The following is a 24,005-nucleotide window of genomic DNA, read 5'->3' on the forward strand; positions in this document are numbered from 1 at the left end:
CTCCAGGTTGGGCAAGTTCTCAACAATGAACTTCAGTTTTCCCATCTGTAAAATCCCCATGAGTTCTTATGAACATTTAGTATAACAATGTATATATAAATTCCCTACCATGTCTGAAATAGTAAGCAGTCAATTTACATTAGTCACTATTGTTTTTAAAACTCTGCTACTTTGAATTCTTTTTTAAAATTTCTGTTGAACAGATAATTATCTGCTTTAACAGGGCTTTGCTTCTGAGAATAACTAATTTAATTAAAAGACTTTTAATATCCAGATAAGGAATCACATACACAATGCTTCCCTTTTCCAGCCAATCTGTGGGCATAGAAATAGATGATCCATTTTTACAGAAGCCCACTAACCCTTAATATGTTTGGGGTAGGCAGGGCATAGTGACACATGCCTAAAATCCCAGCAATTTGGGAGGATGAAGCAGGAGGACTGCAAGTTCAGTACCAGCCTCCGCAACTTGGCAAGACCTTGTATCAAAATCAAAATAAAAAGGATTAGGGAATACCTCCATGGTTGAATGCCCCAGGATTCAATTTCTAGTTCAAGGCAAAGAGAGAGAAAGAGACAGAGGACAGAGGGTGTGTTGGGGGGGGGGGGGGGTATTGGTGTAGGCTGGGATGGAGTGGAAAGAAAGATATTACCAATCAAGGATCACAAAGAAATAACACTGTCTTTTTTGTTTTATTTATTTTTTTGCAGTGCTGGAGATCAAGTCCAGGGCCTCACACCTGCTAGGCAAGCACTCTACCACCAAGCTATATCCCCAGCCCTATATTCTTCAAAAAAGAATAACAAATTCTCTATTCTCCCTTTAAGTATAGGGAACATATAATTACAGAGTAAAGCCAGGGGCAACAGCCCACACCTGTAATCCCAGCTATTCAGAAGGCTGAGGTGGGAGGATTGAAAGTTCTCAAAAAATAAAAAAGAGCTGGCAATGTATCTCAGTGGTAAAGCACCCCTGGGTTCAATCACTACTACTAGTACTACTACTACTACTACTTATCCTACTACTACTAATAATAATAACAAAAACAGCAGAGTAAAATAAAATTTCAATTATATATTATAATTAACAAAGGGAAAGGAAACAAGAAAAGAGAAGAGAGGGAAACTGATGTGATACCAGAAGAGGAGAGAGTAGAAGAGGAAAGGATATGAAATTTAAAGCATTAGATGGGAAAAGGGTTAACTTGTTCACCCACGACATGAAACTACTATAATCTTTCTTAAAACTCTCCTCTCAGGGCCTCAGCAACTAGTACCTTCACCTGTCAAATTAAGAAGGCTGACAGAAGGTAGTGGTAGAGCACCTGCCTAGCATGCACAAGGCCCTGCTTGGATCCCCAGGATCACCCAAAAAGAAGACTGACTGGGTTGCAGGTCAGGGTAGCTTCTAATTCTTCAGGAGGCTGAGGCAAGAGGATCACTTGAGCACAAGAGTTGAGGCCAGTCTGGGCAACACAGTGAGATCCTATCACAAACAAAACCAAAAGGCTAACTTTTTTAAAAAGTACTTTCAGTGTGACGTTCTGAATCTAGGCTTTTACCAAAATTCACAAATCTAGCCTAAAAGTGATCTTCCCCTGTTGGTTCTGTCCTTTAAAAATCTTAATTGGCTCTTTGTTTTGTATCAGTTCTTTCTGAAAAACCAAACTGCCTTATAGCAACAACTTATATTTGATATGTATTAATTTGTAACCAGCTTTCATATACATTATCTCATCTGATTCAATGGCCTTGTAAAGTAGGTAGAGCAGGAATTATTATCTACATTCTAATCTCTGACCATTTGATAGGCAAAAAAATTCGCTCATTATTTTATTTCTATGCCCCTGGTTAACAGCAAGGGTAAACCTTTTTCATGTTTATCACCATTTGTATTTCTTCCTTTGTGAATTATTGCTCATGCCCTTTAAGTATTTTTCATATTGATTCACAAGAGTTCTTCATATATTATGAATATTAGGGCTGAAAGTGTAAGTAAAACACTTGCGAGGCATGTGTGAGGCCCTGGGTTTAATTCCCAGTGCATGCATATATATGACCTTATTTTCCCCTAGGTTTATAGTCTATTCTTTTTTTTCTATTTTGGTACCAGGGATTGAACCCAGGGGCACTTTACCACTGAGCCACATCACCAGCTCTTTTTATTTTGAGACAGGATCTTGCTAAGTTGCTTGGGACCTCACTAAACTTCTGAGGCTGGCTTTGAATTTGGAATCCTCCTTGCCTTACCCTCCCAAACTGCAGGGATCACAAGCATGCGCCACCACATCCAGCTGTAGTATGTTCTTAAATTTTTTATAGTGGGCTATTTTCCTTCTTTTTGAATTATAAAATATTCCATACATACAAAAGAACATATGTAATACATGTAAATTATGAAGCCTAGTAATAAAACACTCACAAATCCAATGTAAGAAATGAAGTATTCCCGATTCCTTTGAAGCTTCCTGTATATTCATTCCCATCCCAACCTCTACTTTTCTCAAAGGGAATCACCATTTTGAATTGCTTTGGTTTTTTAGTTTGTTTTTCATCATCCCTCACTTTTCCTATATTAATTAGTACTGGTATGTATGTATCACTGATTTGTATGTATTGGTTAATTTGCTTATTTTGTTACTTTTAGGGTATCATGCAATGACATAAAGAGACATGTGCCCTTCTGAAATTTCCACATTTATATTGTTTCTGAGATTTTTCCATATTGATTGACATATACAGCTATAATTTATTAACTGTCACTATTAAAAAGTACTTAGCTCATGTAATTAAGCAAATTTTATACATTCTTCTTTAAATGGAAATTTGGGTGTTTATGACTTTTCCTATTAAATGCAATACTGTTCTAATAAAATTTACCAAATACCTCTTGATAAACTCGGCAAGAGTTTTTCTAGGGCATATACCTCATGTTCTGGTTGATATACATTCTCATTAATACAAAGGTTTAAATCACATTCAAATCTAGTTATTTTCTTTTTAATATATCAACAAAGCCCTTCCCTACTCTGATATCACATAACTACTCAAACCAATTGTATATACTCCCATTTGTTTCAGAGTTTCCTTATAAATATCTACATTTAGGCTGGGGATATAGCTCCTTTTGTAGACTGCTTGCCTTGCCTACACAAAGCCCTGGGTTCAATCCCCAGCACCACAAAAAAATAAAAATAAATATCTACATTTAACTTTAAAATTTATCTGGAATTTATTGTTACACGTAAAACATCACATATAATGAAGACCTTCCCTTGTTTGTTTTGTGGTACTGGGGACTGAATTCATGGGTGCCCTAGCACTGAGCTATGTCCCCAGTCTTATTTATTTATCTGTTTATTCAAGTATTTACAATTTTCCAGTACTGGGGATTGAACCCATGGCATCTTACGACTGAGCTACCCTAGCCCTTCCTTTTGAGATAAGGTCTAGCTAAATTGCCCATACTAGCCTTGAACTTGGCAATCCTCCTGCCTTAGCCTCCGAAGTAGCTGGGATGATAGGTGTGTGCCACCATGCCCAGCTAGGACCTGACTTTATTTTTTTTTCCAAAACAATTAACTTCCAGGAACAAGTATTAACTATCTCATTATTTCTCTATTCAAATAGATTCAAATGAATATAAGACAATACATTTATTTGAATTTGCAAATAGGTTTTTTGTTCTGTGGCATAAAATTTATCTAGTACTATACAAATTCCATGCTATTATAATTGTTATGACTTTTTAATACAATATCTGGCAGTTCAAATGTTAAAAGCAGTCTTGATTTTAAAATATAGTCTTTTATTTTTTTCAAAATTTTCTTAGTCATCCAGAACTATTTTTTCCAATCCTCCCCTACTCAATAATCCTTTGAAATTTTAACTGTCACCTCATTATACTTATAAATTAATTTTGTAACCCCACTTAAAGGAGATGCAAAAACTGAAGCTAACTGGAGTTAAGTTAACTTCACCCAATAAAATTCGCACAGTCAAAAGAGGTAGTTTTAGGACTAGAATATACATTTTCTGATTGCTAAATCAGTGTTCTTGTAATTAAAACAATTTTTCTCAAATTTTAATGTACTAATTCTTTATTGAGGGTCATCTGGACCTCTTGTTATAATGTGGATTCTAATATAGTAAAGTCTAGAATAAAACCCAAGATTCAGCATTTCTAACCATTTCCAAGTGGTATGGTCTAAGAATGAGACTCTGAGTAGCAACAGCATTTTATCTTTCAATCCATACACATCGGAAAGCAACACTAACTATTGGTAGTTACATCTTAGGTGCCCCTGCTTGGAAGAAACTGCCACTAAAACAAAAGCTCTTTCTTAGCTTAGGCTTCTTTGCACCCACAAGCTAGTTGCTATCTTTCCTTAAGGATATCAGAGCAGTTGCTTTGTTCCTGAAGTCCACCACTGTGTAATTGGTCACAAGAGGATCCACAAAGCTGATCATGTGGTGCTGACAGATTCTCTGCTCTTGGGCAGAAACCTTGTTGGTGATGATGTCTAGCCCTTCATAGACCTAAGGGAAAGAAAATTAATGTGAGAAAGTCATCTGCCTTCATAAAATGCACAATTTGATGGGTAGAAATAGTGATCTATTCCTCCCTCCAGTCAAACAGTTGACTGACCCAAAGTACCAGGTCAACCCTGTATCTAAGAGCACAGTCAGACCACAAAGCCTAAATCAAAGAAAAAAGAAAACAGCATTGGCTTTCTTATCAAATAGTAGTCATTAGTTTAGACTTAAAGGTAAGAAGGGAATGTAAATTAGTGACCAAGTATAAAGTAATTCTGCAAGATTAAAAAGAGGTTCTCCTTGGGTACAAGAGCTGAGATTTACTGAGTTGGGAAGCTGATAGGAACCCAAGAACGTGATATGAAATTGTAATGTGTCTACATAGGATTTAAGTATTTCATTTTAATTTCATAAGGTTAAAAGTAATTAAAATTTTCGACCATCAAAGAAAAAAAAAAAAAGGTTCTCCAGCTGGGTGTGGTGACACATGCCTGTAAGCCAGCTGCTTGGGAGGCTGAGACAAAAGGATTGTGAGTTCAAAGCCTCAGCAACTTAGTAAGGCCCAAAGCAACTTAGCAAGACCCTGTCTCAAAATAAAATATAAAAGAACTGGCTCTTCCGATCTCAACCGGTCCGGGAGCAGCGGCTTATGGTACAGACATGGCCAAGTCCAAGAACCACACCTTGCACAACCAATCCCAAAAATAGCACAGAAATAGCATCAAGAAACCCCGATCACAAACATATGAATCTCTTAAGTTCCTGAGAAATATGCCTTTTGCCAAGAAGAACAAGAAGGGCCTGAAAAAGACGCAGGCAAACAATGACAAAGTCATGAGTGCACGTGCTGAGGCTGTCAAGGCCCTAGTAAAGACTAAGGAGGTTAAGCCCAAGATGCTGAAGGGTGCCAGCCTCAAGCTTGATCGCCTTGCCTTGCTTGCCCATCCCAAACACGGGAAGCGTGCTTGTGCCCACATGGCCAGGGAGCACAGGCTCTGTCAGCCAAAGGCCAAAGCCCAAGCCAAGACCCAGGGTGCAACTCCAGCTCCAGTATCAACATTGGCTCTGCCTCCGGCTACTGATCCTGCCCCCAAGGGTGCCCAGGCCTCCAAGGGTGCCCAGGTCCCTGTGAAGACTCTGTAGTAAAAACCACTGTGAATATGAGGACAGAAGGACTGGTGTGACCCCTGAGCCCCTGTCTATGGGGACTGGTGTCCTCCTGTGCTGTTTGTATAAATAAATCCTGAGGCAGGAAAAAAAAAATAAAAAATAAAAAAAAGAACTGGGGATATGACTTAGTGTTTAAGCACCCCTGGGTTCAATCCCTGGTACAAAAAAAAAAAAAAAAAAGAAGTTCTCTAGGCCTGAACTTTAAACATTTAAAAATGAGTGGGTTGCCAGGAGTGGTGGCTCATGCCTGTAATCCCACCAGCTCAGGAGGCTGAGGCAGGAGGACTGCCAAGTTCAAAGCCAGCCTCAACAACTTAGAGAGGCCCTGAGCAATTTAGTGAGAACCTATCTCAAAATAAAACATGGAAAGGGTTAGAGATGTGGTTCAGGGGTTAAGTGCCCCTGAGGGGTTCAATCCTGGTATGTGGTGGGGTGGGGGATCGAGCAGGTTGTCTTATTCTATTTACAACAAGTCTCCAGAAAGGTAACATTTTGCATTGTTCATAATTCTAATTTCAGAATGCTTATGTATTTCTTCGATTTAAATGGCTCTAAAAGGTTTTTGGAATTTGTATAAGATTGGTCCCATTTTGTGGAGAAGTGGCCTATCTACAAAGATACATATAAAATATACATGTATACACTTTGAAGTCAGAACCCCTAATACTACTGCACTCTTGTGGAAACACTGTGATCTATCCAAATTACTGCTTCAGGGGGTCAGTGCATACAGTCTAAATACTCAAAGGCAATATCCTGTCTGTAAGCTCTTGATCTGCCAATTCAACTAAAAAGTTCAAATGTACTTTGTCTAAATGCAAGGTCTCTGATGGAGAACAGATCTGAAAATACTAGTTTGAAAATAGGAATGAATGCTTTGGGATTAAATGTTCTCTCTGTAATCACTGATTCTACGTGGAGCACTGAACGAACAAATAATAAGTTCCATAGAGCCCACAAAGATGTTAAAAGCATTTTTTATCTCACGTTTCCCTTTACTTAAATGGGTGTCAAATAAGTATAGTACAGTGTTATGGTTAGGAGGAAGAACCCTGGCGCCAGGCTGCCTCAGATCAATTCCCAGCTCTGCCACTTACTAGTTATTTGTTCCTGGAGTACTCAGTTACTAACCTCTTTGCATCTCAATCCTTCATTAGTAAAATGGAGATAATAATATCTATCTCATAGGATTGTTGTGAGAATTAAATAAGTTAATGCATGTAAAATGCACTTAGTTTTTGCCTGGTACTATGGTAAGCACTATGAGAGGGTTATTACATTAACTAGCTACATTATTATCACTCACTCCATTACTACTATCATGATAATACCAGGAGAAAGGGAGATAATTTTAGTGTCATTATTTAACACTCTGAAGCCTCTGCACTCTTAGTTACTAAGGTTATTTAACTAGCAAGGATATAAGCTATCTTCAAATAAATAAAATTGTGAATCAGTAAAATGGCACACAGAAAAACAAACAAACAAAAAGCAACCAGCCACAGGGGAAGTATTAGCTATTTTTTTTTATCTCATTTAAACTATGCTTGCCAACAAAACTGCATTCTTACATATGAATATTGATGAACTCTTAAATCATAGGATATTGTTTTCTGCCTACCTTGAACGAGAAAGATCTCCTTCTGTCACTATAAAGCATTATAGGATGTATTATACACCAGTGTCTTTCACTGTGCAAATTAAGAAAACGAAAACAGGAAAAAAGTTAACTGTGTTCTCCCTCTCTCTGTTCTCCCACAGTCCTTGGCTCTGTTGTAGCTCAGACTTCCACATGATCCAATGTTAAAGAGCTTACACAGCAACAACTCGATTTTGCCAATAGAGGATTTCTAAATGCTGGTAAGAATGTTACAGTTGAAAGGATTCTCATTTTCACACTGAGATTAATGTTAAGGAAATGCACAGTTACAAATGTTCAATTACCCAACTCTCCAAAATGGTAAACTAACTATAAAAATCTCTGTAGCACATTCTATCAGAGTCCCAAAAGAATGAAATAAACTGTCATCCTGTGATTTGCCTTTAGGTATATCTTCTAAAGGTTCTTAAAATGATGAGTTTAGCCAGGCATAGCAGAGCATGCCTGTAATCCCAGTGATATGGGAGGCTGAAGCAGGAGGACTGCAAGTTCAAAGCCAGCCTCAGCAACTTAGTGAAGCCCTAAATAACTTAGGGAAACCCTGTCTCAAAATAAAATATAAAATCAGCTAAGGATGTGGCTCAATGGTAAGCACCTCTGGGTTTAATCCCCAGTACCCACCCCACCCCAAAAAAAGTCTTATTAGATGTGCTTCACACTCATCACAATGGCTATCAGATAAACAAACAGGGTTGGAAGTGTAGCTCAGTGGTAGAGTGCTTATATAACATGAGCAAAGCTTGGTTTAATCTCCAGCACCACAAGACATAAAAAGTGGGTGGGGGAGGAAAAAAACAAATAATAAATATTGACAAGAATGCAGAGAAATCAGAATCCTTGGTAATTTAAAAATGGTGTAGCTCTCAGAATAGGGCGGAGGCCTCCTGAGCTTCTAGGCTCTGGGCTAGCTCCCTATGGGCAGATTCCAATGTTGGCTGGCTCAGCAGGTTGTAGTCGACGTCAATGACCAGATGGTATCTAGGCTGATCCTGCTGATCCTTCTGCTGTAGCTGCTGGCTGGAAATAAAGCCACCTCAAATTCAAACACCACCAGCCACAACTCTGGGGATCCAGAAAGCAGGTAAGAAGAAAGGAAAAAAGTATTTTGGAGGGAGATATCCATTCAACACATCATGAAGTCCCCTACCTGGCCAACAACCAATTTGGCAAACAACTCAATGACCTAAATAACAGCTAGTACCACTGACGAATCCACCACTTAGTCTTTCACTCAACCAACACACTCAACCAACTACTTGGCTCCCACGGTTTCTATCCAACCCACTACAGGGCCTGCTGCCCCAGGCCCAGAACACTGTTCTGATTTGGATAGTCATTAAGCAGAATGCATATTGAGGGGAGCGTTGACAGATTTCTCCCTTAAGCTCTACCATGCCTTCTCAGAGATGATAAAGGCTGAGACCAACACAGCCTTTTTTCCATTCAACATCATAAGCCTCCTTACCCAGGTGCTCCCTGGGGCTGGGGACAGCACCAAGAGAAGCCTGGAGAGCATCCTCTCCTACTCCAAGGATATTGCCTGTGTCCAACAGGCCCTGAAGGCCTTCATGTTCAAAGGTATCACCTCAGTCTCTCCACTCTTCTATAGCCCAGACCAGGCCATAAAAGATACTTCTGTGAACACCTCTCAGGGCCTGTATGGCAACAGATGGAGACTAATTCCTCAACAAGGAAAGTGATGCCAACTTGGAGCTGTCCACACCTGGATGGTTGAGAACACCAACCACAAGATCAGTTAGCTGCTAGGCAGTCTGCCTGCAGACACCAGCCTTGTCCTCAATGCTGCCTACCTGAGTGCTAAGTAGAAGGGAAAAAAAAGATCAAAAAATAGGAGTCCTTTCACTTCAAAACCTGTAATAAAAGTGCTCATAAAGAGTAGCAAGAAGTATCCTGTAGTCCATTTCACTGACCTGATACCAAAGGCCAGATGGGTTAGAAGCGGCTCTCCCACAACCTGAGTTTTGAGAACCTGGTGCCCCAGAAGCTGAAACACCATCTCCAAGACATGGAGCAGTCTCTCAGTCCCACTGTCTTTGAAACTCATCATGAGGAAGCAGGAGTTATGTAAGTTCCTTTCACTTTCCTTAAGGCCTTCATAAAAGTAAACAGCAGCCAGAACACACTGTCAATCATGGAGAAAACTATAATTCTTTGACTTTACTTATGATCTTTCCCTGTGCAGGCTGACAGAAGGCTGAGATCTTCAGGTGTACAACAACGCAACACCAGACCATGCTGGAGCTGATGGAGACAGGTATATAGACGCCGCTATGGCCTCTGCCATCTGTGATCCACAACTGGCTGGCTGGTCTTTGAGGTGCCGCAGTCCTTCCTCTTCCCGTTCTGGGAATCAGCAACATAAGCTCCCTGTAGTCAGGGAGTCAGGGACTAAGACCTGCAGGGGTCTAGGTTAAGGGAAGTCCTACCACCTAACCCTTAGCTCTCCCAGTTACAGCTCTGCTGCCTTCTTCCTGGACTTGCCCATCAGGGATCCTCCCCTCCACCTAAAGGCTTCCTCAGGGTCTGGAAAAGGGACCTACATCCATCAGTCCATCCCCCTGGCTCTGTCATGCTCTCCAAACCACTTTTTTTTTTTTTTTCTCAACTTTTTCTAGTTCAAATTCGCCAGGCTACAATAAAACCTAGCAGAGCAGGGTGTGGAGGCACACACCTATAATCCCAGAGACTCAGGATGCTAAGACCAGAGAATTGCAAATTGGAGGCCAGCCCTGTCAGCAACTTAGCAAGGTCCTCGGCAACTTAATGAGACCCTGTCTAAAATAAAAACTAATAAATAAAAAGGGCCGGGAATGTAGATCAGTAGTTAAGTACCCCTGGGTTCTATCCCTGGTACCAAAACAAAAGACCATAAAAAAATAGTACAGTCACTATGAAAAATAATATGGCAGTTCCTCAAAATACAAAAAATAAAATTACCATATGACACAGCATATAGTAATTCTTCTGGTATAAGTTCAAAAGAACTGAAAACAGAATGTTGAACAAATATTTATACATCTCCCCACCCCCATACCCTGTATGGGGATTGAACTCAGGATTTTTAGCATGCTAAGGAAGCACTCTACCACAGAGCTACATACCACAGCCCACACATACATTTTTATAACAGCATTATTCACAACAGTCAAAAGGTAGAAGTAACCCAAACATCCATCAACAGATAAATGGATAATAAAGTGTGGTATACATCCATATACTGGAATATTATTCAGCCTTAAAAAGGACAGAAAATTATGATGCATGCTACAACACCACTGAACTTCAAAGTCATTATTACTAAGTGAAATAAACCAGTAACAAAAATACACAATTATATGAGGAACCAAAAATATGGTTCCACTTATATGAGGTACATATAATGGTCAAATTCATTGAGACAAAGTCAGGTGATGGTTAGCAGGGTCTAGAGAAAAGAGAAAATGGAGATTATTATTTAATAGGGTTTAATAGGTACAGAGTTTCAGTTTGGGAAAATGAAAAAATATTGGAAATGGAAGGTACTGGTGGTCATACATAAATGTGAATGTACCTGATGGTTAAAGTGGTAAATTTTAGTTTATGTATACATTTTTACCTTTGTGTGTGTGTGTGTGTGTGTATTGGGAATTGAACCCTGGGCCTCACACATGCTAAGCACACACTCTACCACCAAGCATAATCTACCTCCATCCCTATGTATAGTTAATCACAATAAAAGAGCTAGATGATAGCTTTTAGGCACAAGGCAAAACCTGTGCATATTAGTTATGAAATAAAATTTTTGAAATTATTAGAGCTAGTAATGTTTAGTTCTTAAAGTGAGTGTGCTTACACAGGTATTTTCACCTTTTGATAATTTATTGAGCTATAGTTATAAATTATGCATTTTAATAGGTATTAACTCAAATCATACTGCAAAGTTAAAAAAAGCAAAAATACAGCAACATTATATACATTTGCATGAAAGATAAATATCTAAACAAAGCTGGAAACCAATTAGTTTTGTAAATGTCACATTTGGCCCAGGTTTAGGTAATACTAATAGTGTAAATATCACACTCATGCTTGGAATTTTATTACCTGCCTAGAATACTATTCTACCCAGTCAGCCTAGTTTGTAGCTGAATGCCTCACATGTCCCCTAATATACAACTTTAATTATAATTTCAGTGTTCTTCCTATAAAATGGTCAGCCTGGGCGCTGGGAAAAGCTAAAAGGATTTGTGTTATTTTTCAAAGGCATGCCACTATTCTATATCCCCCTCTCCCAGAGGACACCTATGATTTGTGTTCACAGAAATGACTGTGAATAAACTGGGTGTGGTCCCAAGTGACTCAGGAGGCTGAGACAGGAGGATCACAAGTTCAAAGTCAGTCTTAGCAATTGAGCAAGGCCCTAAGCAATGTAGTGAGACACTGTCTCAAAAATAAAAAATTAAAAGGGATAGGGCTTTGGTTCAGTTGATAAATGCCCCTGGGTTCAATTCCTGGTACCAGTAAATAAATAAATAAAAGAAATTACTATGAATAAATGCTTTGCTCTGCACAATTATATTTTGACTATATTAAAGGACCTGGTTTCTTTGTGAGGCCTGATCACTGAAATATTCTGAAAATTTAGTGGTTTAACTCACCTAGTCCCACTATCTAACAGAATTGACGTATCTCAGCAAACATTTACTGAGTCCATAATGTGCAAGGTACTCTGTAAGATGTAAGGCATGCAAAGAAGATTAAGAAAGAGCTCTTGTCTTTAAGGAGTCTAAGCTGGCAAGAGACACAAATAAGTGAAATAAATGAGGGTGATATAAAAGTTTATAAGAGATATTAAAGTTTGTGCAGTCTACTCTAAATATCATAACCATTAAACATTTAATGTTCTAGGCACTGAAATGAGTACTAAAGGGAAATAAACCCTATGTCAAGGGTTTATTTCAAGACTAAAAAAATTATGGGGAAAGCCCACAAGGCTGAAATAATGTTAACTCTTCAAATAACAGAGCTCAAGTACCCAGAGGAGCTAATGAAGGTGAGAGAAATCTCTCACCAGGAAAACCAGGAGAATTTAGGAGTGGTGGTTCTCAACTGGAAGTGATTCTGTCTACCAATGTGCATTTGGTAATATATGGAAACATTTTTGGCTTGGGTCCCACAATTGTGGGAGTGGGAGTGCTACCAGCATCTAGTAGGTAGAGGCCAAGGATGCTGCTAAGCATCCTACAATGCAACAACCCCCACCTCTTCAAAAATTATCTGACCCCAAAATGTCAATAGCCCTGAACTGAGAAGTCCTATCTAATGAAATTTCACTTTGGAGAGATTTCCCCAAAATGTTAGGTGTACAACCACAAAGATGTCACCTATTTAAGGTTCCAACCCTTCAGGGCTGCCATGCTATAACCTAATGAGTATAGTAATCAACAGTGTTTTGGGCTCAGGGCAGAACCTAGAGCTCCAAGCACCAGCTGTGATGCCTCAACAGCCCCTGTTCACAAGCAAAAAGAAAGGCTGCCCCCTAATTTGGTTCCTTTACTCCAAGTCATCTTCCCCTTTTTGACTTCATTTCCTGCCCATTTCAAATTAGATCCTAAAGTCCTTCAATCACTTTCTTGCCTCTATGGATTACACCCCTTGAAAACCACATCCTTGGATTTATGGATCAATATAATCATTCACCTTCTCTGCTTACTGTACCCTATCTTTCCATGGATATCTCACTCAATGAAATCAGTAATGAACCCTGACCACCAAATTTAACATTTGTCTACCAAGTTTTCAAAACAAATAATAGAAAAAGAAGTATAACGTGATAACTTTGAGCTCTCTTGCCTTCATAAATCACTGTCCTGGGGCTTCAATGGCACCATTGTCTTGAGGGTTTCTTATTTCACTAGACCTCCCTCAGTCTCTTTTACTGAGGCCAATCACTAATCTACTAGTAATGACTGTCATAGGAACAATATTGAGAAATGGCAGTCTTTATGGCATCCACCTACATCTAGGTTGACACTTATGGTTTCTACAACCATTTTTGTGCTGATAACTGCTGAAATCCACATCCACAATCTAGTTATCTTTTGTGATGCCAGACCTGTATGTTCAACTGGACATTGCCATCATCAGTGAAAGGTGTATAGTATGATCTCTGGAGCTGGACTGCCAAGATTTATGTCCTAGCTGCACCACTTAATAGCTATGTAACATTTGGAAATTACTTCTCTGTGTAATAGTCAAGCTCACTCTCAGTCTTACAGGGTTAGCAGACATATCACCAAGTTAGAAGTTTAAAAGAGCAGTCTTCAAAGCTATAAAACTGAGATAACATACCAGAAAGTGGGAGGTTGAGAAGTTAGCTCAGTCTTCTGAGATCATGTAATCAGTAGAAATACCAATGACAAGATCCCTCATTTACACATTGAGATAATCTTAACTCTAACCTCAAAGTTTTATTGTGATGATTAAATGATTAATATATGCAAAGCATATGGAATAGGGCCTTCCCCTAGAAGCAGCCAATGTTAGCTGCTAACATTATCATCTTCACCACCACGTCATCATCATCATCACCTCAAACAGGCACCTGAAACCTAAAGTTTTCAAAACTGAATTTATTGTCTTCTTGTCCGTACTTAGGTAAACCACCTAGATAACCAAACATTTTGAAGTACTCTTAGTATCTCTGACTTTTTCTTCCCGTATTTTCCTTTGTCACAACCTGTGTCCATACTAGTTCCTAATACCATACATTATCTCAAAGTCACCATCTCATTTCCCATTGTCATTACATCAACTGGAATCTTCACAATTTCTCAAATAGATTATTCTCCCAGTTTCCTCACTGATTTTCCTACTTTTAGGGTATAACCTCTTCAACTTATGTCCACACTGCATCTTTCTAAAATGAAAATCAGATCCCATCCAGCCCTAAACTCATTAGCATCACTTCTATAATTATGAAAGCTGTCTCTTAAGATCTCTCCCCAATGTCTCCCTATCTATGCTATCCTCTGTTCCTACAGCACCCTGCAGTTTCCTATATCATGGAACTTTCTGTATACAACTTTACAATAGTTCTATCTTCCCCACTAGACTACAAATTCTAAGGGAAGAAATTATACACGTACCTCTAATCCCAGCATCTAGAACATCTAAGAAAAAATACTCAATGACTACTCCATGTATGAAGCATAGACTGCTAGACTCTATCCTCATTGAAACTCAGATACATTAGGAAACCTACCCAAAGTCACACAGGTAGTTAGTGGTAAGCTGTGAATACATGTCTTCTGATCTCAGTGTTCTTTTCCCACCCTATTGCTAGTTCCTGTTCCATACAAATCAGCTTTATGACTTTGGGAAATCACTCTCTCTCCTGGAATCTCCAGTTTTTCATATCCAACATTACTTCTAGTTCTAATAGTCTAAGTTTCAGGGGAAAAAATGTTTGGGCATAGGTGGGTGAAAGAGAAAAAATTCCTCTAAAGAAATTTAATCAAATTCAATTAAAAAGAGAAGCTGAAGAGTAGGGAAAAAGTTGATCTCTTAGCTAACTTTGCTTTCTTAAAAGGAAAACTTTTTTTGTTTTAACTTACAACTTTATTTGGTTAGAAAGAATGAATCAGCTGCAGGAACATCATGGCAATTACACCTTTTAGTTTTGCTCAGCAAAAATTCTACTGCAAACATGTTGAATAAACTGGATAGAGTAAGATGCTCAGAAAGCAGAAGAATCTCTACCTGACCTGTTCAGTCGGTGTGATGTTCAATCCATGTGGTGAGAGGAATGGTTTGGAATTCATAGTGTAGATCATGTTTTTTTATAGCTGTGTCTTTAAGAGAAAAGGGGCCAGAATCATATAAGGGCATACTTTTCAAACTGAGAAGTGCATAATATATGTGATGCACTCTTCCAGACCACTTTACAAAGTGGGAAAAACTTTTTTTGAATCAATTTTACATCAAAATATATATAAACAGATTAAGGCAGAGAATACAACATTGGCACATACTTTTAAGATAAAACATGAGAAACTCTGTAGTGGCTGCTTAGAAATCTGCATGCAAACACTGGAGAAGTACAGCTTTAAGGAAATTCAGAGGTCACCCATCCAGTTCAGTCACTTGCTGCTCTACACTTCAGAAGGCTGTGGTTCAGAGAGTGCCCTGGCCATATATAATTGGCTGGTAGTAAAGAACACACTCAATCCTGGATATTCTGCCTATACCCCAAATTGTTTCTGCCGCCTCTTTCCAGAAGAATTTTTACTCACCTTTGACCATGGTCTGTTTCTTTGCTTAAAGTAATGAATTCATACTAAAGTGAAACAAAATTTCAGAAACCAAAGAGGACAAGTTGAACCCTTTCTAGGTTCTCAAGAGCAAGCTTGAGAGAAGGTGAAAAACACACACACAGACAATGCCATGTGACTATGATACAGATACAGAAAATTTGATTACAAGGATCAGAGTTAATACATGTAAAATGTTTAGAACAGTGCCAAGCAGATGATAAACATTACAAAAATTACTTAATCTTTGGCTCCTGGGGGTGACAGCCTTGGCTAGGTAGGGTTTGAAGAAAAGAACCATGAAATACTAAACTGGACATGGTGGCAGTTACTTGGGAGACTATACCAGGAGGATTGCAAATTCAAAACCAGTCTGTTCAACTTAGTGAGACCCTGTCTCAAAATTTAAAAAAAAGAACTGGGGATGTAGCTCCAGTGGTAGGGTGCCCCTGGCTTCAATCACTAGTACTGCAAAAAACAAAACAAAACAAAACAAAACAAAACAACAAAACAAACAAACGAACAAAAAAACACCATAGTTGTAAGGGGCTATGTGGGACAAATACTATCCACAGTCCCTGATTTTATCCATTGAGTTTCCTCATCCTAACAAATCCAAAGAGGAAACTAATCAAGTCCCCAAGAAAGTCAATGATTTGTTCAAGTTTATATATATATATAACCAGAGAGGTTTTATATATATATGTGTGTGTGTGTGTGTGTGTGTGTATATATGTGTATATGTGTACAGAGTAGCAAAGTTGAGACTAAAATCCTGTTATTCCAGTAAATAAAAATGTCTACCAGGCTGAATGAAGACCTTAAAGACAGAATGAATTTGGAGAGAATACTTACACCTGAAGATTGACATAATGCTTATCAATAGATATTTAATGACTGCTATAAGCTTATGTATCAGTGTTTTTAACACTCTCTGGGTAATTCTAATGGGTAGCAAGGGTTCAGAACCACTGTTAGAAATACTGTGCTAGGCAATGAGATGTAAATAAGAACAGGGGTGGGGAGAATGTGCGAGTGAGCACATGAAAGACAAGGAAACTGACTAGGTAGCTAACCAGAGGAATCCAGACCTAAGCCTCGACAATTCAGGACCTCAAACTTATCTCCAATTACCTACAAGTATGTGTAGGGCACTCCAAGACAAGAGCAACAGGCACATAAGGCAAGGAAGACCTCAATATATGCTCATTGACACTAAAGAATCCATGACTTCTTTATTCAATCTGTAAATTCCAATAGCTCAAAGGATTATAGACTTCAGACATGAATTCTTTATAAAAGAATGTTAAACTGGGCACTGTGGCACACACCTGTAATCCCAGCTGCTCCAGAGGGTGAGGAAGGAGGATAACAAGTTTGAGACTAGCCTGAGCAATTTAGTGAAACTCTCAAAATAAAAAGAACTGGGAATATAGCTCAATGGTAGAGTGCCCTGAATTCAATCCCCAGTACCACAAAAATCAATCAACCAATATTAAAACTAAAAAAGCATGCAATAATGTATAAATTTAAGGGCTGGGGTTGTAGCTCAGTGGTACAGCCCTTGCCTAGCATGTATGAAGCACTGGGTTCGAGTCTCAGCACCACATAAAAATAAATAAATAAAATAAAGGTCCATCAACAAGTAAAAAATATTTAAAAAAAAAGAACACATAAATTTAAGGCACAGTGGCACACACCTATAAACCTCAACAGCTTGAAAGGTTGAAACAGGATCACAAGTTCAAAGCCAACCTCAGTAACTTAGCAAGGCACTCAGCAACTACTGAGACCCTGTCTCAAAATAAAAATTTAAAAAGGGCCAGGTGCAGTGGCACACACCTGTAATCCTAGCAGCTCAGGAGGCTGAGGCAGGAGGATCAAGAGTTCAAGGCAAGCCTCAGCAACTTAGTGAGGCCCCAAGCAACTCAGTGAGACCCTGTCTCTAAATAAAATAAAATAAAATAAAATAAAATTTTTTAAAAAGGGCTGGGGATGTGGCCCAGTGGCTAAGCACCTCTGGGTTCAATTTCCAGGGAACCAAAAAAAAATATTTTTAAAGGGGTGAGGATGTGGCTCAGCAGCAAAATTTCCCAGGGTTCGGTTCCTAGCACAGAAAAAGAGAGAGAGAGAGAGAGAGAGAGAGAGAGAGAGAGAAAGAGAGAAAGAAAGAAATCTACTTGTTTATCAGATTGACAAGAATGAAAAAGATGGGTACATTACCAAATTATAAGAGTGAGGGGAAACACCTGCAGGAACAAACTTTCTTAAAAGTAGTATGTTAATATGTATCAAAATGTAAAGACAAACCACCCAATTTAAAAACAGAACAAAGGACTTGAATAGGTATTTTTCCAAAGAAGATAAAAATGGCCAACAAACACACCATAATTAATCATCATGGAAATGAAAATCAACCATAATACCCACTAGGCTGACTATAATTTTTTTTTTTAAAGTGTTGAAGAAGATGTGGAGATACCGTACCCTAATATACTGTTGGCGGAAATGTAAAATGGGGTAGCCACTGTGGAAAACAGCAGTTCCTCAACGTTAAACACAGAATTATGTGATCCAGCAATTCCTCTCCTAGGTAGATAGCCAAAGTAATTAAAGGGGAAAAAAAAAAAAACTGAAAATAAGTAATCAAACAAATTCAGACATACATATGCTCATAGCAGCCCTTTTTTGCTTGTTTTGTGGTGCTGGGGATTGAAACCAGGGCCTTGCATATGCTAGGCAAGTACTCTTCAACTGAGCCACATTCCAAACCAGCAGCACATTTACAACAACTGAAAAGTGCTAACGTCCATCAAGAAAGGGACAAATTGTGTTCTACACATAATTATTCAACCATAAAAGGAATAAAGTATTGATTACATGCTACAATTAATGTAAGTTAAAGAAGTCAGATACAAAAGATTATATATTGTATGATCCCACTAAAATGTAATACGCAGATTAAATAATATACAGAGAAAAAAAGAAGACTGGTAGTTGTTGGGAACAGAGGGAAAGCAGAAATGGAAATAACTGTTTAATGGGTATGGAATTTTCTTTTCAAGATGAGGAAAATGCCTTGCAATCAGATAGAAGTATTGGCTGTATAATGCTGTGATTATGCCACTGAATTGTTCATATTAAAAGGATTAATGTTACATGGAATTTAACCTCAATAAGCAAAATAATATAAAATAAATACATCCTCTGGGGCTGGGATATAGCTCAGTGATAGGGAGCTTGCCTGGCATGCATAAAACCCTAGGTTCAATTTCCAGCATTTACCAAACACACACACACACACACACACACACACACACACACACACACACATACACACACAAAATAAAATAAAACTGTGTAGAACTGGTCGTGGTGGTGCTCACCTGCAATCTCAGTTACTTGGAAGGATGAGGCATGAGGACCACAAATTTGAGGCCAATTTAGACAGCTTAGTGAGACCGTGATTCAAAACAATTTAAAAAGGACTGGGAGTATAGAGCTCCATGGTATAGCACCACTGGGTTCAAACCCCAGGGTTGAAGGGAAAAAAAACTTACACAACAAAGAGTGCACTTTCCTTGTATACAAATTTTAAAATAATAGGAATGTCTGGAAAACTGAAGATAGACTACAAACTGCAACAAATGAATCTAACTGTACTAAAAATGTCAGACATAACTTCACTGATGGGGGTGAGGGGGGACAAAAGGAGCTGACCTAAGTAACTTTGTAAAACAATGTTATTTCTAGATACTATAAGGCTAAAAACAAAAACGGTACACACTGTACTCTGGTGAATATTCGTTTCTCACAGAAGTAACCATTGAAACTATTTTTCAGGTTACATAAATAAGTAAATATATAAAACAAAAGCCAGATTTCACACTCTCAAAGAAAGAAGGCACAAATAAGCAAAGAGCGAAACCTAGAATTAACCCTGTTGTTCTGGGATTAGTGTGAGAGATAATGATACAAATTAATGCTTACTTTTATATATAGATAGATACAGAAATAAATACAGATATGTGTGTATACATGAATTAGTGTATACACATATATTTCTTAATTCTTCCAACTGAGGAACAAGAAATATAGTGCCAGAAAGCAAGCAAGGTGGAACAAGTTTAGAAAAGAGAGAGAGAGAGAGAGAGAGAGAGAGAGAGAGAGAGAGAGAGAGAGAGAGAGGGGGGGGGGGGGGGGAGAGGGAGGGGGAGAGGGAGAGGGAGAGGGAGGGAGGGAGAGAGAGAGGGAGGGAGAGAGGGAGAGAGAGCGCGCACGCAAGCAATAAAAACAACAGGCTGGGGGGTGGGGGTGGGGTAGCTTGCTGGTTGAGAACTTGCCTAAGGACCGGCGTTTGATTCTCAGCAGCACCAAAAAATTTATCTCATGTATTTTTTAACATAGTACTAGAGTATAAATCAAATAATACAATAAATATCCATAATGATATGTTAAGTAAATGGTATAAATCAATGGAGAAGAAAGGACAAGTCTTTTTTTTTTTTGGTTCTGGGGACTGAACCCAGAGGCACCTCCTACTGAGCCATATCTGCAGTCCTTTTTATTTTTTATTTTGAGGTAGGTCTTGCTAAATTGCTGAGGCTGGCATCAAACTTGCACTCTTCCTGCCTCAGCCTTCAGAGTCACTGGGATTTGGGATTACAGGCGTACTCCACCACACCCAACAGGGCAAGTCTTCTGTAAAGAATTGCAATTCTAATGAGAAGGAATGAGGAAAATTACTACAGCAATTGCAACAGGATTCACTGGTTAATGCTAAAATCAGTGAGAGAAACTTGAGAAATGGGATACCTGCATAACCTCTAAGTATCTCCCCTGAAATACATATTATTACTGTGGTGTTTGTAACATGTCCACAAATTCTTTATATTCCTTCCTTCAGGTGAGGCTTAATTCTCCCATTCCGTGTGGAATAAACTTGGCAAGTCATTTCTAGTAAACATGACTGAATACTATCATATTATGAAAATGGAAAGGCAAAATAGCATGCAAAGGGAAAAAAAATATGAGTTTACAGAGGAGAAACCTGGCAGACAGACACAACCTTAACCAAATGATCAAGGCTAGCATCACCAGTAATAAGCTTTAATGATACCATGCAGTGAGATACGATGCAATGAGAAAGGTACTTAACGTCTTTATTTTCCCCAAATCTATAATGCCTATCTAAATCCTGAGAAACGAAAACCCAAACTAAAGGACATTCTAAAAGAGAGCTGACCAGTGCCCTTCAAATGTATCAAGGAAAGCAAGACTGAGGCACATACCCACAATCCCAGATACTCAGGAGGCTGAGACAGGAAGACCTCAAGTTTAAGGTCAGTCTAGACAACTTAGTGAGACCCTTTCTCAAAAATAAAAAGGGTTGGGGGTGTAACTCAGTGGTAGAATGTCCACAGGGTTCAATCCCCAGCACCAGAAAAAAAAAAAAAAAAAATGTATCAAGGATGTGAAAGACAAGGAAAAGCTAAAATACTGCCCCAGATTGGAGAAAACTAAGGGTACATGATGACTAAATACAGTATGGGAACCCAAACTGGATTCATAACAGAAAAGGCCATTAATGGAAAACTGGTAAAATCCAAGTCTACAGTTTAGTTAATAGTATCATATCTATGTCAATTTCCTAGTTTTTATAACTGTACCATGATAATGTAAGATGTTAATAGCTGGATAAAGCATACACAAGAACTCTGTGTACTATCTTTAAAACTCTTGTGTAAATCTACAGTTACTTCAAAATTTTTAAAACTAGTAATAATGTAGAACGTTGTTTCTCAACCTCAGTACTATTGCTATTTTGAGACAGATAATCCTTTGTTGTCGGGGGCGGTCTTATGCCTAGGAGGATGTTTAGCAATGTCTTTTGCCTTTACCCACTAGAGGCAGGAATCCACCTCCTCAGTTATTGCAACCAAAACTGTTTCCAGCAATTGCCAAATCTTCCTTGTAGGGCAAAACTGCTCCAGATTGAGACTGCTAATATAGAGTCATATACATCAACAAAAAATCCATAATATTATTAAAAGGAAAAATAGCAGACTAAGAACAGTGTGTAAACTGAAAGTGGTGGCATGCTTGTAATCCCATGGATTCTGGAGGCTGAGGCAGGAGGATCAGAAGTTAAAGGCAAGTCTCAGTAACTTTGCCAAGACCCTATCTCAAAATAAAAAATACAAAGGGCTTGGGATATGGCTCAGTAGTTAAGGATCCCTGGGTTCCATCCCAGTACCAAAAAAACAACAATAAATAAAATATTATTTTTAAAAGGGGCTAGTACCTTTAGTAGAGGTAAAGAGCCACTGGGGTCAATCTCAGCATGGGGGGTGGGAGGGGGCAGGACAGAGAATGGTTACTCCTGGATGCTGAGACTATATTTTCTTTGTACTTTTCAGTGTTATTTGGAAATTATTTTCAATAAGTATGTCTCATTTTTTTTCAAACACAAAAAAGGCTTTGTTCTTATCTTCCCCCCCCCCAAATGATTCCAATTCGATAACTATTGGTTCTGTCTTGAAAATGTCAAAATGGTTACCTCTTCTCTCCAGCCAGAGCCCAACCCCAGCCCCTCTCATCTAGGCTAATGTAAAAGAATCCTAAACTGTTTAACTTTCTTTAACCCATCTCTACCCAGACACTGGAGTTACTTCATAAAATAGATTTATTATTGCTTCCCTGTTTAAAACCCCAAACTTCATGGCATAGCTCTTAAGGCCCTCACAATCTGTGACCAGGACCTGTATTTTTAGTTTCACCTCCTATGATTGTCTCTCAAGTATTCTCTGTTCTAAATAGTTGCTGGCCATTCCTTGAAAACACATAAAAGAACATGCACTTTTCCATTCCTTCACTTTGTTCATGCTATTATTTTTGTCAGGAATATTCTTCTTTCTTCTGTGCCTGATAAAATATACAAAGTGCTACAGAGGAAAAGAATGGAGTGGAAGACAAATATATAAATAAACAGGAGGAGCTGGAGGGAAAATACAGAACAGCACAAGGTAAGAATTCAAGAAAGTAATTTTGGGTAGGATGAATAGTAATAGTGCCTATCTCAAAAGGTTGTGGTAAGGATATTAAAATGCTTAACAGCCGGGCACAGTGGCACATGCCTGTAATCCCAGAAGTTTGGGAGGCTGAGGCAGGAGGATCACAAGTTCAAAGCCAGCCTCAGCAATTTAGTGAGGCCCTAAGCAACTCTGTGAGACCCTGTCTCTAAATAAAATATTTTAAAAAGTGCTGGGGATGTGGCTCAGTGGTTATGTGCCCCTGGATTCAATTCCTGGTACCAAAAAATATGTGTAACATATGTCAAACTTTCAGAACATTGCCTAATATGTATGTTATTCTTGTTATTATTTTCATTATTCTTTTCTTTCTTTCTTTTTTTTTTTTTTTTTTTGATAATGGGAATTGAACCCAGAGGTGCTTTACCACTGAGATACATCCCCATTGTTTTGTTTTGTTTTGTTTTAATTTTTAGTTGGAGACATGCTGAGATCTCAGTAAATTGCTAAGGCTGGCCTTGAACTTGCAATCCTCCTGCGTTAGTCTCCTGAAAGGCCAGGATTACAGACATATGCCACCACACCCCACCTTCAGTATTATTATTATTGTGCAGTAGTGCTTCACCTCTGTCTTCCACAATGGGATGGAGCAGTGAGGCACCTGCTCAGAAGCATAGTGGCAAGCAGAATAATGTTCTGATTGAAATGTATCTCAAGAATTCAACAGATGACATAAGAACCCAATTCATTTATATCACACTACAGCACATACATGAATTCCTTATATGTCACAAGTAACTTTAACCTTTCAAATGTATATTTCTTTTGGAAGCAAAGTTGCTTCAACATCCTACCCCAGGCACTAAAGCATCAGGGCAGCAACTCAGCAAAGGAATCTGAATTTGCAAGCCTTGTTTGTGCTCTTCTGTGTTTTCCCATTTGTCCAATAGTCACTTCCCTTTCCTTATACAACATGGAAGGTTCGACTTCAGAGTTCTCCCCTTAGCTGCTTACCCAGTTTAACACTGTAGTCAAAGAAAAACTAAATTCACTTACAATAGAGGTGAATCAAAGGACCTAGAAAATCATCATTCATACATATATAGTAAAAAGAGTCAAAAACTTTCAGATTTTCCACTTAGCCTCTTGTCAGTCTCAGTCCTTTAAAAACACTCCCTCTGTCAATTGTGCCAAAAGCCTCTGGATAGGACCCATCTCTCCTGGCCAATAGGTCTTTGCACTTTTTATTTCATGTCCTATTAAACTACTGTGTTCCTCCATCCCATCTCTCCTTTCACC

General features: G+C 38.6%; 1 protein-coding gene and 2 pseudogenes across 5 annotated transcripts in view; 2 read left to right on the plus strand and 1 right to left on the minus strand.

Annotated features, from left to right (window-relative positions):
• TRIT1 (tRNA isopentenyltransferase 1) overlaps positions 1–24,005 on the minus strand; it is a 44,920-nt gene that overhangs the window by 14,161 nt on the left and 6,754 nt on the right. For 2 of the 3 annotated variants that reach the window (XM_079113496.1, XM_079113495.1), the window contains exon 2: positions 4,397–4,539. In XM_079113496.1, the coding sequence (XP_078969622.1) occupies positions 4,397–4,539 (143 nt within the window). Of the gene's footprint in view, positions 1–4,396; positions 4,540–7,327; positions 7,990–24,005 lie in introns of those variants that run through there. The other variant, XM_079113497.1, reaches the window with a different exon arrangement.
• Positions 4,548–7,320, plus strand: LOC306645789 (large ribosomal subunit protein eL29-like; annotated as a pseudogene). Its single transcript has one exon. The product of its transcript is annotated as a large ribosomal subunit protein eL29-like (transcript).
• LOC306653812 (plasma protease C1 inhibitor-like) lies at positions 8,184–15,822 on the plus strand (annotated as a pseudogene). The gene is made up of 3 exons: positions 8,184–8,206; positions 8,377–8,447; positions 8,711–15,822. The product of its transcript is annotated as a plasma protease C1 inhibitor-like (transcript).

This window comes from Sciurus vulgaris, assembly GCF_902686455.1.
Source record: "Sciurus vulgaris genome assembly, chromosome: 1".
NCBI lineage: Eukaryota > Metazoa > Chordata > Mammalia > Rodentia > Sciuridae > Sciurus > Sciurus vulgaris.